This window comes from Ursus americanus, chromosome 1 (genome assembly GCF_024610735.1).
Source record: "Ursus americanus isolate L20-20 chromosome 1, mUrsAme1.1.p, whole genome shotgun sequence".
Classification (NCBI taxonomy): Eukaryota; Metazoa; Chordata; class Mammalia; order Carnivora; family Ursidae; genus Ursus; species Ursus americanus.
This window is the reverse complement of record NC_142127.1, coordinates 70,189,658-70,204,415: the sequence shown is the minus strand read 5'-3', so window position 1 is coordinate 70,204,415 and position 14,758 is coordinate 70,189,658. Positions and strand designations below refer to the sequence as shown.

Genomic DNA, 14,758 nt, shown 5'->3' with positions numbered 1-14,758 from the left:
CAGTGATGTTGATGCTTGCCACGTTGAAGCAAACTGGGTCTCTGCTTGCAGGGTGGTTTCGAGTCATAGGGAAGATGACTAGGAAGTTAGAAAGCAAGTCTTTGGTAGGCACAGAAGTTTGGGAATGAGTGAGCATCTGGGACTAAATTTATTTCTTCCTCTTTCCAGTTTGCACATATTCACGCCTCGCGGACTGACCACTCTGAAGGCAGGGAATGGTGCACTCAGTCGAATTTTCAGCCCTGCGCTCAGTCCTGGCAGGCAGCGCGTCTCACCCCTCACTCGCCGCAATTACCCCAGAGCCCCCACCTGCTCCGCCGCTCCGCCCAGACTCCGGCCGCACGGGCCACACCCTCTCAGGGCTCCGGCCGCCCCCCGCCAGCTCCGCCCTTCAGCATGCGCCACGGCCGGCGCCCCGCCCCGCCCGTCACGTGACTGCCCCGCCCTCAATGCGCTCTCGGATTGGCTCTCCCGGCCGAGGGGGTGGGTTCTCGCTTACAGCCCTGCCCCGCAACGCGGCTGCAGTTTTCAAACCTCAACTGTAAGCTCGGGTCACCGTCTTCGCTGCCGTCGCCGGGAGCCACCTCACAGGGGAACAGGTCACAACTGTTGGCCGTTGTCCAGAAGAGTAAAAGTGGGTCCTACCACGCTCGGAGCTACCTCGCGCATCACTGGGCTAGAGCTGGAGAACAAGTCGTGTGGTGGCCACCGGCGTGGGGCAGGACGGGAGCCCCCTTGGAGGGGGCAGCCCCGAGAGAACCTGCTGCGGCCAGAGCGGTCAGTGTCTTTCGCTTCGCGCGACCGCGGTCCTGCCGCGACTGGTGGGTGGGCTCCGGGCTGCGACTCTGAACCCCTGAACCCGCCCCCTTTATTCTGGGTATGGAGACTCCCCCTCCTAACGTGGGAGGGAGGGGTCACGAGGAGGGATGCAGACAGTGTGGGCAGATTCGGGTCTCTTCAGAACGCGGACCCCCGGCCTGGTGGAGGTGGACTAGGACTTTGCAACCCCTCAGGTGGCCCGACTGCCCCGGGCCTCTCTCCGCTCTCGGGCTGGAGTCTTGCCTCGCTGGTTCCCTCACATTCGGGACTGGGGCGTCCGGTGGTCCTCCCAACCCCCTCCTCAGTCGGGGCGCCTGTGTGTGCGTGTGCGCGCCGTCCCCTGGCCTGCCCGGGCTCTCCCCGGGTCGCGTCCCGCGGGGGCTCCCTTCCCGACGTCCTCGCTCGCGCCCCTTTCCACGTCGCGTCGATGTGGTCCTTCCTGTCCCTTCCGCGTTCACAGCTGTGGTGTGGGCACAGGACGTGTTCACATCTGGTGGACGCGTCCTGCTCACAGCTGCCTTTCGTCTCGAGAAAGTTTGTGCTCATCCCGTGCGGCGTTTTCAGTTACTGCTTGTGAACAGTTTTGTAAAGCCATTGAAGAGAAAAGACGAATTCAGTTGTTTCGGTGATTTCCAGCGATCTGATTTTATTTTGGCGCCGCGTAAATCACTTAAGCGTACACGAGCCATCCTGAAACTATACAACTATATGATGACTACGCTACTGAAATTTATGCAGCTCTCTGTTTTATTGTAGGGAAAAGCGCTTCGTTTGAATTCCCTTGGAGGGATAAGTAGAGACAAAGTTGGAGGAGACTTTGTGGCAACTGGTAGCTGGTAGTAGTTCTTCCTCCTTCTGTGATGGGACAGAGACACTCGGACATAAACTTGCAAATTAAAATTAAGAAGGAAAAATACACTTTAAAAATCCAACCACATGCTGGTCAGATTTCAGTAATATTAGGTCTGTGTATCACAGTCACTGTTTTGCCAACGTAATGTTTACCTCGGCTACCAGTGAAATGCTGAACCTTGCAGAGATGTTTGATATGGCGCGGCCCCTTTAAGTTCCCATGCGCTGAGACAGCATGGTCTACGGAGATGACTGGGCAAGCGGTGGCGAATGTATGTAACCTGGCAATATGAGCCCACGAGCACGATTTTATTAAAAAAAAAAGATAATAAACTTATTTTCTCATCGATACACTGTTTTATTGTTTTATAGTGAACTGTCTAGAATTAGTTTTTAACTACGACTAAGTGTTTGTTTTATAAGTATTAAACCACATAACCATAGAACTTTGTATTTTTGAAAAAGTTGGTCCATAGAAACAGTGCCCTAATTTAAGACTTCTCTTCTTCCCCATTCATCCTTCTGTGAGATGTTTCATTTTTTTTTAAATTTTCTAATATATTAATAAGTGGAGTTACTAATAGCTGCTTTATTTTTGAGATACATAACATGCATTTTAGATCATTTTCTAAATTATGGATCTAAAATTGAAGTGAAATATATTTACATGGCAATATATTTAAGTTTTAAAAGTTAAACTTGTGTAATTTAAAGTATTTGTGTGCGTGTGTGGACAGAATGGTTGTAGTTGCCTTTGGACTCTATTGAATTACGGTTTGGTTAAGATAGGATCAGTTTTTAGGAAAGTCAAACCTGACTAATTGATCACTGTGTCAGCACATTAATAACAAATCTGAAGAAGATAGAGGCATTTTATGGCATGTTTCTAATCAAACAATTTTATTTTTAAGCTTGCATTGGCAGTGCTTTACTGGTATTAAGTAAATATTTTAATGTATTTTTAAAACTTTGTGTTGAAGCTGTTATGAGAGAATATCCTTATCAAAAATTTCTTGTTGTACTCGAGACCTAATTTAAAACCCATGAATCAAGGAAATCAATTGCTAACTTTCACTAAATCCTAAAGTTGTCTCAAAATTGCATGTATATTATATTGTAGTGCATATTTCCTGTATATAAAATTGGCAGCTAAGAACAGTACTCCTAGATTTACTGCTTTAAAAGATTTTGATTGATTCTTGTTTTGTTTTGTTTTGTTTTAAGAATTCTTTTGCATTCTGTGGGTATTGGTTGTGTCCGAAACATTAACAGTCATTTATGTACTTCCTTTCCCTTTGGGAAAACTTTAAATATTTTAGTTGCTTTAGTTTTCCACCATATTGATGACAGAATTCTATAATTTAATTTTTAAGTAGTTTATTTTAAGTAATTTATATTTTACAATAGGTTATTTTCAAAGGATATTTCTTTGAATATTTCAATTAACAAATTTACTTATAGATTAAGTTACAATTATTTTTATATAAATATGTTGTGGTGTTGCTATTTTCAAGACATATTTAGTTAAATTTTTTAAAATTTCTTTTATTTATCCTTTTTTCCAGTAACGTTTAACCTTGAACCTCAATGCCACTTTAAACATCTAAATTAATCAGTTTCTTTTAATATTTGTGTGTATATTTTGGTGCAACCCTGACCCTTTGCAAATTCTTCACCAAAAGAGGGCTTGGTTATGCATTAAGCATTTAAAAATTTTGATATTAACAGTGACATGGTAGTTTCATCTTTAAATCCTTAAAGGATTGTATCCCATTTTACATTGTAATGGTTACTGGACAAACAGTACTTCAGCAGCGCAGTCAGTGAACAGTACTTTATTTTACAACAGAAACTTAATTTTCCATCTGATGAACGAAAGTACTGTGTGTTTGTTGATCCACTATATTTCTGTTTTTCAACATCTTCCTATCCTGGTTCACAATTACAGGGTTTAATTTTCCTTCTGAAGGAAGGCATAGAATCAGGCCTGGGGTTGTTACCTAGAACTTCAGCCCTTGGGTTGTATATACTAGATTGGTTGGACTAGAGTTAGCGGGCTTCCTTTTGTGATTTTAAAAGGAAAATTTTATATTTTAAATTCTTGACTTATACTTCCTATTCAATATTTAGAAACAAACAACAAACAAAACCTGTTATTAGAGTACAGTTAGTAGAAGGAATATAGTCTCTTTCTTGAAATTGAAAATCATCTTCATCCTTATCCCTACACCAATACCTTTATTTCTAATCAATGACTAAAAATGGGTTCTTCTGCTACACTAGCAGAAAGTGCTTTCTTCATTTTGATGGATACCAGGTAAATAAATCTCCAGTTCCTCTGTTTCCTAGGAAAAACTTTATAGCTATAAAATGCTGATATAGAAAGAAGGAGTTGTTTCCCTGTAATCTCGTGCCTTTCTTTGTTTGCCATTGCTTTTTGAATTTACTTCATGATGATGTAGATTTGTCAGTCCTTACCAGGACAAAAATCTGAATTTCCTGAATGAGGTAGCTTTTAAAATATAGATATTCTTAGCTGAAGTAGGTATTCACATAAAAACAGGTGGTCATCTAGTCTGGAAAGACAGGTAAATAAAAAACAAATGGTCTGTTGGTATTACATTACAATATATGATAAAATAATTTTATCCATGTTTCTAGGCTTTATGGCTATCCTTTTTAGAACTGAAATTCTCTAATAGTTTAGAATATTTATTTTATTTAGCCAAATATTAAGCAGAGACTAAGCTGCTTGAAGCTCCAATATTATAATTTCAAGATGGACCTCAAGTTTTGCTAAACCCTTGAAGATATGAGATTCACCTAAAAATTCTTGTTGCTGTATTTGATAATTCTTATAATTCAGTTTATGAAACATTAGAAAAAATTCCAATTGGGTGCCTGACATCATGGCAGGAGTTTAGACACAAAAGCAAATGTTGTTGCACTTTAGACACTAAAGATAATTGTAGTCTAATATGTTACATGTTGAGGTAAAGAGGTATGTCAAGGGTCCTCCTGTTCCTCCTGTTTGAAAGGTAAATGAGAGGCATTTAAACCAATCTGTGGGTTTTAGGCAAAGCTTCCTGGGTTAGGTGACCTTCTATGTTGAGATGTGAAGGGTGTATGAGAAGACTTATTATCCTTTTAAGGAAAAGTAGAAAGAACATTTCAGGCAGAAAAGTAGAACAGAGATGTAGAGGCAAAAAAAAGTGTGGCAGGAAGTGAAACTGGTGTGTACCTGGCCCTCAAAGGCTTTTGTGTGTCATGCAGTAGGGCTTTAGCTTATAGGTACTGGGTGGCTAATGAAGGGATCAAAGCAGACAATTTAATTCTCCAGATGTTTTCATATATTGTATGTGATATGTCCTATTTCTGTAAGACATTTTTATTGATAACTTTGAAATGAATATTGTGATGAATATTTTTTAAATAGAGCTATTTAACGGTTTTATAGGGACTCTTATTTGTCTTACTTTTGATCACATCACATTGCTGTCTCCCTTCAAGTAAGTTAAGGCCCACATCAAGCCTGACATTTCCTCTGGTACTTCCTTCACTGATCCATATCAGAATTCTTATTGTAATTATTGTGATGGGAGTTAACAAGAGAAAAATCTTCGAGAATAAGTTTGAGGTACTGTATACTTGGAAGCTTAATTTTATCTTGCCTTCTATTACCCTCTGTTTCTAGTGCCTGATTGTGTCTTTAATTGTATACCTCTGTACACACACACATACACATTTACCTGCTAAGTCCCTTAGGATTTTTTTTTATTAGTATAGCCTAATAAAGTGTTATGAAATGAATTTCAAATAGATCTAGACATATTGGCAATTTAGAATCAATTATGTGAGTTGTGGTAGAAAACAAAGAAATGGTCTGGAATTGTTGGAGTTAAAGAAAAATTGTTGGGAAATTTAGGAAGATACACAGAGACACAGAGGGTTGACTGATAACCTTCATGTACCCAAGGATTAAATCTTATGTGACAGGCAACCAGATGTTTGTGAAGGGTTTTGACAACGGGTAACATTTATGCTCCACTATAAGTAAAATTGGCCAAAAGAGAAGAAATGGAAAAATATCTAGGCTGTGGCAGCTGGTTCAAGTGCAGTAAATAGAAGGAAAATACACTTACAGGATGCTATATGGACGCCTTAAGCAGTCTGTAATATAGGTATTTTAACAATAAGTAGGTAAGTGTAAGGTTCTGTTTTCAGAAATGTGCTTGCTCTTTTTTCTGAGACATAGCTTGTATTCCAGCATATTGAGAGCTAGAGTAAAATGTATCACGATTCAAAAAATGATTTTTGTATTAACATGTATTTAAAAGAACTGCTGATTGCCCAGTGCTGTTTTCAGCTACATTTAGAGTCTTAAAAATGCCTGTGGGTACATTCAGCATTATGATGATGAACAGTACATGTGAGGGGAGGAAAATTTGCTAGGGTAAAAAATTAAACACAAGGCAATGTCCAGTATTAGGAAATACTGTCAAGTAGCTTGATTTAATAAGGCCCTATTTATTTTGTTATTATCTTATCAATCCTTTAAAGGTCAGCTCTTTTGCCTTCTAACATAACTGAATAATAGATATTATAAAACAATATTTACATGTATATTTGGATATCACATTTTAGATTTTGGGAGGGAAGGGGGTCCCAGGAAAAGTCTAGATTTTCACAAGTGATATTCATAGTAAAGGTGTGTATTTTAAAGTTACAAATTGTTATTCATTATATAGAATTGTAACTATAACATTAATTCAGAATTTGTTAAATTGTCTTTTCTATCCAGTATTAAACAAGGCATTAATTCTTGTTTAGTATTTACCCTGAATGCTTATATGGTCTCTGCATAAGAATTGACATATTATTTGGATGGTGGATGCCATCTGCTCTATATAAATGCAGAGAAAACTGAGGCCTTAAAAAAATTGAACAAGAATGGCTCTTGAACTATAGCCAAGTAAACCCTTAATGTGTAAAGAGATATATTTTGCTGTTGCAAGTGGGTAAGTTCCTGCATTTAGAGTCTAGTCATATATATTCACAGCCATCTTTTTTCCCAAAGGCATTTGCTCATTATTTGCCTATTATTAAAGTAGTACCTGCTTAGTGTAGATACTTTAAATACCAAGAAAGTAAAAATACTGCCATAATCCCACCACCCAAAGATAACCACTGTTAACATTTTGCCCTAGTTTTCCAGTCTTTTCTTCTATTTGTTTTATATTTTTGTCACAAAATTATCATAGTGTATATACTTTTTGTGTCTTCCTTTTTTCACTTAATATTATAGGAGTTAAAAATATTCTTTGAAAGCACGATTTTTGAGTATATAGTATCCTATTATTTAGGTATATTTAAACACTTTTTGAACTTTGGGGTTCATTCATTCAACAAGTTTCTTTTTTCCATTATTATTAATCCTGTTTCACTGAGCATAAATCTTTTACTACATCTAAGATCCATATTGACTCTTTGGAAACTTGAGAGCAGAAAATATTCATAAGATTAGTTCTGCTGGAGTTCTTAGAGCACTTTGTAGCTGATATACAGCATGAGATAAAGATCTTAGATTCTAGAATCTAGATGAGGTGAACATCTCAGAATCAAGAGCCTATACTCTGTCTCTATGATTGAATTTGACACGTAGTTCTTATATTTCCCAAGGCCTGATCGAAGGACAGTGTTAGGCATGTAGCCCAATTTGTTTCCATGATACAGGTACATCCCTTTTCTGTATATATGTATGTATAATGCAAATGCTATTGTAAGCAGTCATAGACTCTTACGTTTAGAAAAAAATTGTCAAAACCCAAAGATGACCTGAAAAAAAATAGATTGAGCATAGAAATTGGTAACCATTTTGATTTTTCTGAAAAGAATATATGACCATTGTAATCGCATGCCATCGGATCTAAGAAAGTACACAAATAGTTTACCAAAACACAGTTTAAAAAAAAAAAAGGCAGAATTTTAAGAGTTGATTTTAAGCTAACCTGGGGTGAGAGTTTTGTATATGGAAACAGTACAAATTCTCAACAACAGCCGGGGCTGGTGTAGAGAGTATCTTTGGGTAGAATAGTAACAATATTTACTTACTGAACAATCTTGATGTACTCTAATGATTAGCACTGTACCAGTGTCATTCTATATGGGTACATCATATTTTAATTTTAATCCATAGATTAAAAATAGATTCTATTATAATCCATACTTTAGAGGAAGCAGAATTGAAGCTTTCCTCACTAGTAATTAGAGAAATGTAAAGTAAATCACAAAATTTCATTTCCCTTCATCACACTAGAATAGCCAAAATTAAAGGCCTGAGTGGGACAAATGTTGGCAAGGAAATAATAAGCTCTCCCACCTAGTGCTAGTGGGACTATAAATTGGGGATGGAAAGAAGAAACCAACTTCAGCTGTGTCTATGATGTCTTATTTTTAATTTAAACAAAATATGACAAAGCAATAAGATTGAAAAAGCAAGTGTTTATTAGGATATTTGTATCCCTTCCTATACATTTAAAAGCTTTCTTTCTTGTTTTTTAAAGTAGCTATATTTGTTTCCCACATAGCCATAATAAAGTACTGCAGATTAGGTGACTTAAACAGCAGAAATTTATTTTCCCGTAATTCTGGAGAGTAGCGATTTGAGATCACTGTGTTGGCAGGATTGGTTTCTTCTAAGGCCTTTCTCTGTGGCTTGCAAATGTCCTCCTTTTCCCTGTGTCTCCACAGGGTTTTCCTTTTGTGTGTTTCTGTGGCCTAATCCCTTTTTATAAGGATATGAGTCCTGTTGGATTTGGGCTCACCCTAATGACCTCATTTTTAACTTAATCACTGCTTTAAAGGCCCTAACTCCAGATACCTTCTGAGGTAATGGGGGCTAGGACTTCAGCATGTGAATTTTGAGGGGAGGGACACAATTGGTCCATAACAGTAGTGAAGTTAAATAATTTAGTTAGGATCTCATAGCTGCTATGATGGATAAATGGGATTCAGACCCAGATGTGATTCAGTCCAAATGTTATTTTCAGAATGCTACACTGCAGCCCTTAAACTACTAGAAATGTACACCAAAACTAGTTAGGTCTTTGTTTCTCCAAAGATAAATGGATTTAGAAGAAAAAAAAATTTGTTGACTTAAGAATAAAACCAAGAAAATATAGAAACTGAAAACACTAAACTCTTACCACATTGCTTATTAAATTGAATATAGTTGGCATTTGAATTTAGGAAGATAAAGAACAGTACATGTCAAGTAGAAAATAAGTAGAAGAAAAATGTGTCAGAGAAAGACTAAAAGCCCTAGGGAGTTATTGAAAGGGGGTGCTAGAAGAATAACACTGGATCTTTTGTTAGATACACGTATCAGGAAGTCCTATTATAAAATATACACTCTACAGTTACCATATGAATTCAATTAATATGAAATGGTAGTTTTGTTGTTAAAAACTGAATACATGTATATATCACAAAGTTGCAGGTAAATATGAGTTCAAGATATAGAGCTGTAGAATAAGGCTTTGTATATGGTCAGTAACTTATCCAATAAAATTATAGAGCTTGGTTCTTCCAAAAAGAAAAAAACTCTTAAGACCTATGAAAGTTTGAATTTAATATTGAAATGTAGGTAGTCTGTTAAACAAGTTTTATTTCTTGTAGCCATTCAGAAGTCAATAACATGACTCACAAAATGTGAATTCACTACTAAATTTGGCCATGTAAAATTAAATTTAAAATGAATAATCATTACCTTGCTATTTTAAAATCTTATGCGAAGATATAAGTTTAAAGAATGAGAGCTTAAAAATGAAATTGAATGATTGCTTATATTAAACTTATAACTATTTATTAAGAATTTGGGAGGTCTTGAGGATCTTTACAGTAGTTTTATTCTGAAATAAAGTCAGTAAGTTAGTTTAAGTACCATAGAGGTAATAGAATTTATGTGTGTACTTTGTTTTTAAATTCCTTCTGGGTAGAATGTGCTGTTTAAATCTTATCTTCTTTCTTTCTTTCTTTCTTTCTTTCTTTCTTTCTTTCTTTCTTTCTTTCTTTCTTTTTTTTTTTTTTTTTTGTTGTATCTTACAGCTATATTTGGAGCTGTATAATGTAATGTACATCCTGTCTGTCTGAGAGAACATCTTTTTTTTTCCTTAATTGCATTTAAGCTATATCCTGTATCTTCTCTTTTTTAAAATAGGTAAAAATAAGTGACTAAAGAAGCATATCTGGGAGTCATCTAACATGTCGAGGAGGAGATTTGATTGCCGAAGTATTTCAGGCTTGCTAACTACAACTCCTCAAACTCCAATGAAAATGGAAAACTTTAATAATTTTTATACACTTACATCTAAAGAGCTGGGAAGGTAAGGAAATTTTATAATGTGTTTGCTGTTTAAATACATATTTTGGATTTCTGGGTCTATAGTTCTATAAAATTCACTTGATCGTTTAAAAAATTATTAGAAAGTCATCATATCTGCTATTATTATAAGGGTCTAGTCTTAACTGACTTGGAAATCAAATCTGTGGAGAGTTCACGAGCTTATATGATATGTCCCACCTAGATTCAGAGCCCCAATAGGAGGTCAGGGTTCTTATTTGAGGCTGTGCATGGCAACAGGGGGCTTAGCATAGCAGACTGCCAAGTCCAAATTGGGGCTCTCCCGTTTCCAAACTTTGTGACCTCAGTTAAATTTCTGTAACTCTTAGTACTGTAATTTCCTCATCTGAGAAGTGGGGATGAAGATAATTGTATCTACCTTCTATAGTTGTTATGAGAATTAAATTAGTTAATATTTGTGAAGTATTTAGTAGAATGCTATCAAATTTTGTTAAAATTTCTTAAATTCCTAGAATATTGTGCTGGGCTAAAAAAATAAATCAGTCTCCTCCTCTTTTTTCCTAAATTAAACAAAAAGAATTAACTCATATTTGGTAATATAATTCTGTATGATGAAGAATGCATGTTCTGTAAGTAAAACCCTGTACTTACACTAATACTGATCTGTTTTGGCCTAACCAGAGTGTTAAGGCCAAGGGGTGACCTGAGATTATGAGACCATTTAGCACTACCATTTAAATATATATGAAAGTTTTAAAAAATACTAAGTTATTTGTTATAGGTTCAGCATCTTTGAACTTTAACGACCTTTAACAAAGAGTTGAAAGATGGTGATCCATTTCTATCTTCAGTTTGATTTTAGTTCTGGAGGCAGATGTTTGCTTATCTTAAAATGGTTTGCTAAGTCCATGTTTGTATTGATAGATATATAGTAAGATAGTATGATTGATTTTTATATTTGAAAATCTCAATGTGAAAATAAAAGTTGACTGAACCATGAAAAGTAATTCTGTTCTTGGTGATCCGGTACATGAAGGGTAGCAACAAGTCCTAGACTTGTTAGATGGTGGATTCAGTCTTTCTTTTGCAAATAAGGATGATAATATTTACTTCATTAGACCAAGAACTAAATGTGAAAGCGTTTTTCATAATTTCTGGCATATTATTTAATTTTATGTGCAAAATATCTGGTGTTTTAATGGTGTATTGAAATATACAGTTTTTCAAACCTTCCAGAATGTTTCTAAGAAATTGTTTAATTCTAAATCTGTCATTACTTCTCTTTGCATTATAATAGGAAGAGTCAGTTTCTTTTAGTTGCTTATATCTCACATGGAATAGTTATAGAATCTTTGCACTAGAAGGATTTCGTTGGTCAGTGGTCTTCTAATATAATTCTTTATGCAGCAGTCTTTCCTATAATTTTCCTGACAAGCTGTTTATCCAGCTTCAATTTGAATGCTAGAGTGATGGGGAACTCATTACCTCAGAATGTGTCTGTTCCATTTTGTGGGTGCCTCTTAGGCACAGAAGTTCTCTTTTCTGCTTTGCTAACATCTACCCAATAGACGTAGTTCTTCTTTTGTAGTTGCATGTAATGTCCATGTGAAAATCCTTCAGAGGTTTGAATATGGTTAAACACTGCCAGTTTCCTTAAATGCTCATCTTATGACCTAATTTCTAGACAGCCATCTTTGATCTAGTTATCTTCTTCTGGACCACTTTGTATTTTTCATGGTCAGTCTTAAATAAGAAGGCCTAGAGTAGACACAGTATTGTCAATATCTTAACATCTAAACTACTGTAGAGCTTTATTGAGGTATCTTAGGAATCTCTTAGGAGTTTTCTTTCCTTTTTTTTTTTTTTTTTTAACAGCTATGTCGAATATACATATATAGTATTTTAGTAAAAAACAGATTAAACTGGAAGCCAGTTGACCTGTCTTTACTCTGGATCTAAAGTTGTATGATATACTTAGTTATGTGATTTCCTTTTCATTAAGATGAGAGGGTGGACTAGATGTCTCCAAGTTTTCTTCTATTGCAAAAATGTTTGGAAACTGCTTTGAACAGGTAATTGAATATGAAAAGCCTTGAACAGTATACACAATAAAGGGTATTCTTTTCCATATTTCTGAGTTACTATTTTGATGGGTTAATGTACATACATTTATTAAATTAGGATATCACGTGGCTTGAAAGTCTATAAATATTTTTTTTTTCCTTTTGGAGGTTTGGAGAACTTAAACTTTGAGGAGGACAATATTAATAATTCTAAATGGTTTTATAAGTGAGGTACTATCATAAATAACAAGCATAAACTTGAATCAGGTATATTTTTTTAACATTTTAGAGCAAAAACTTATGATAGAATCTGATTAAAACAATTCAGTTTGCTAATATTCCATCTTCTAATATCTTTAGGAAAGAGACCTAACATTATTCTTTAAATTGATAAGGGCTAATGAGTCACATGGTAAATACTGATATTTCTAATTAGTAAACCTTGTTCAGTTGGAAATCATGATCTTTCATGACCAATAACTTCAAGTTCTTCCAATATTGTTACCAAGTTTAATATCCAATAATAATGCAAAATGGCAATTAGGACCATAATATTGTTTCTCCTGAGGCTTTACGTCTTCAAGTATGTAAACAAAATTCTAGCATGTGGTGAACTGCAAAGTTCTTTGTAAATCAAGTTGATCTTTCTAAATCACCTTTTTTTAAAAAATTAATTTTTAGTGTTAGTGTTTAAGAATTTATTTTCAGGGCGCCTGGGTGGCTCAGTCGTTAAGCGTCTGCCTTTGGCTCAGGGCGTGATCCCAGAGTCCTGGGATCAAGCCCCACATCAGGCTTCTCTGCTGGGAGCCTGTTCTTCCTCTCCCACTCCCCCTGCTTGTGTTCCCTCTCTCGCTGGCTGTCTCTCTCTGTCAAATAAATTTTTAAAAAAATCTTAAAAAAAAAATTTATTTTCCTTCAGCAAACTAAAAGAAAATATGTCAAAGTTAACAGTTCATTTTAGACTATTCTCAAAAAACTTCGCATTGTTCCTGTTTTTTAACATGTTGGGTGTTTTTTCCACCCCTCCCCCAACCGAGGCAAGGTTCCTTAGGACTTCTTGTGGTTAGAAGGGTGAGGCAGATGCGGAAATAAATGTCAGCTTCCTTTGTAGCTTACCCTCCCCCCACCTTTCACATTTTATTGTGTATTCTAGAATGCAGAAGGGTAACTACTAGACCTTTTCACTGCTAGGAAATCTAGTCAGCTTTGCCTTCTTAGGGTATGAATTAAGTATTATTGTTAAGGGTTTTAAATTTTCTTAAATGTTTCTGTTAAATTTGACATAAGAACCTAATGTATAAAAGATTATTTTTTATACTTCTAAACACAATTAACATTTTAGAATGGGAAACTAGTACTTTTTTCTTCCTAAGTCATCTGATAATTATGGTAATTAACAGTATATAAATGAATATATATGTAAAATGTTTTTTAAAAAAGCTTTAAAAAATATAAATGCTTTAAGCACAGGATGCAAAATAGCACAGTATATGGTATTGTAGTAGGTGCATAACTCTTGCATTCATTCAACAGGTATTTCAGTTCCTGTTATGTGTTAGCAAAGTGTTGATTTTATAATAACTGTAGTAATTAGGACAGACAGGGTCTCTGCCTTCATGGGGCTTTTATTAAGTCATAAACACTGACAGATAAATAATGACCGATATCATTTGGTCACCTTTGTACTGGATTAATGAGTTGTGTACTTGTTTAAGAAAGCCTCGTAAGACTACATAAAAAGAATTTAGATAAAGTGCTGCTACTCATTTTTGCTCCTCATTCCTGAGAAAATTCTGGCTTGCAGATATAATTGGAAAATTACAGCAGAATTTAATTTTCACAATTGGTAGTATAAACTGTTTTTTTTTCAGATGGACAATTTTCTTGGCTAACTAGTTTCTGTTTACTAAGTTTTACGAGGTGAATCTTCATAAAACTCAAAATTTCCGTTCTGTTTTAGACACATTTTCACTTCTAAATCTAAGTGAGAATTGGCAGAAGCAAGTTGTACTTCTTTAAAAAGCTATCTTAAAGGGAGGAATTGTTTTATAGTGGTTAGAAGAGAACGCTAGCAATTCACATTCCATAGTATAATTCTTGGCACTCCAATTCCATATATGACCTTTCAGGAGTCATTTAATCTTCGTCTGATTCAATTTATCCAGTATAAAATCTATAAACATGGGTGGTTTGAATACATAGTAGAGATTGATGACCTTTTTGTGTGCTCATTGAAATGCATTGATCAGCATTGCTTTTGCATACAGTGAAAAAGTACCTTATAGTGTAAATTAGACATTCCAAATCTTAAAGGAAAGCTTCTAAGAATCGGGTTTGTGCATGCAAATTTATTGAGTTGATGTAGAAGAGTCAAATTATAGCCTGGTCACTTTTTTTTTTTTTCTGGTATTAGGAGCTATACATTTTCAGCTTGGTTTCCAGTGCTTTTCACTGGCACCAATATTGAAGAAATTTGGAAAATAGAGAGTAGGAATCTTTGTCATCCCAACCCTTGAGAAAAGCAAGTAAAATACAATCAAGCAATGTATTTTGTCCCCCCTCCCCACTCCAAACACCAGGTTTTCCTTGCCAAGTACCTGATATGATGTGTTAGAAGTCAAATTGGGGAAAGAAGAGTTGTGGAACAAAAGTTCTTCTCCAA

The 14,758-nt window shown here is 35.7% G+C and overlaps 1 protein-coding gene across 1 annotated transcript in view; it reads left to right on the top strand.

Moving 5' to 3' along the window:
* Nucleotides 1–518: 518 nt before the first annotated feature.
* The window catches only part of STK17B (serine/threonine kinase 17b), a 31,740-nt gene continuing 17,500 nt past the window's right edge, over nt 519–14,758 (top strand). Inside the window, exons 1-2 of the mRNA XM_045806372.2 lie at nt 519–777; nt 9,890–10,055. Coding sequence (XP_045662328.1) covers nt 9,934–10,055 — 122 coding nt within the window. The 5' untranslated portion in view covers nt 519–777; nt 9,890–9,933. The remainder of the gene's footprint in view (nt 778–9,889; nt 10,056–14,758) is intronic.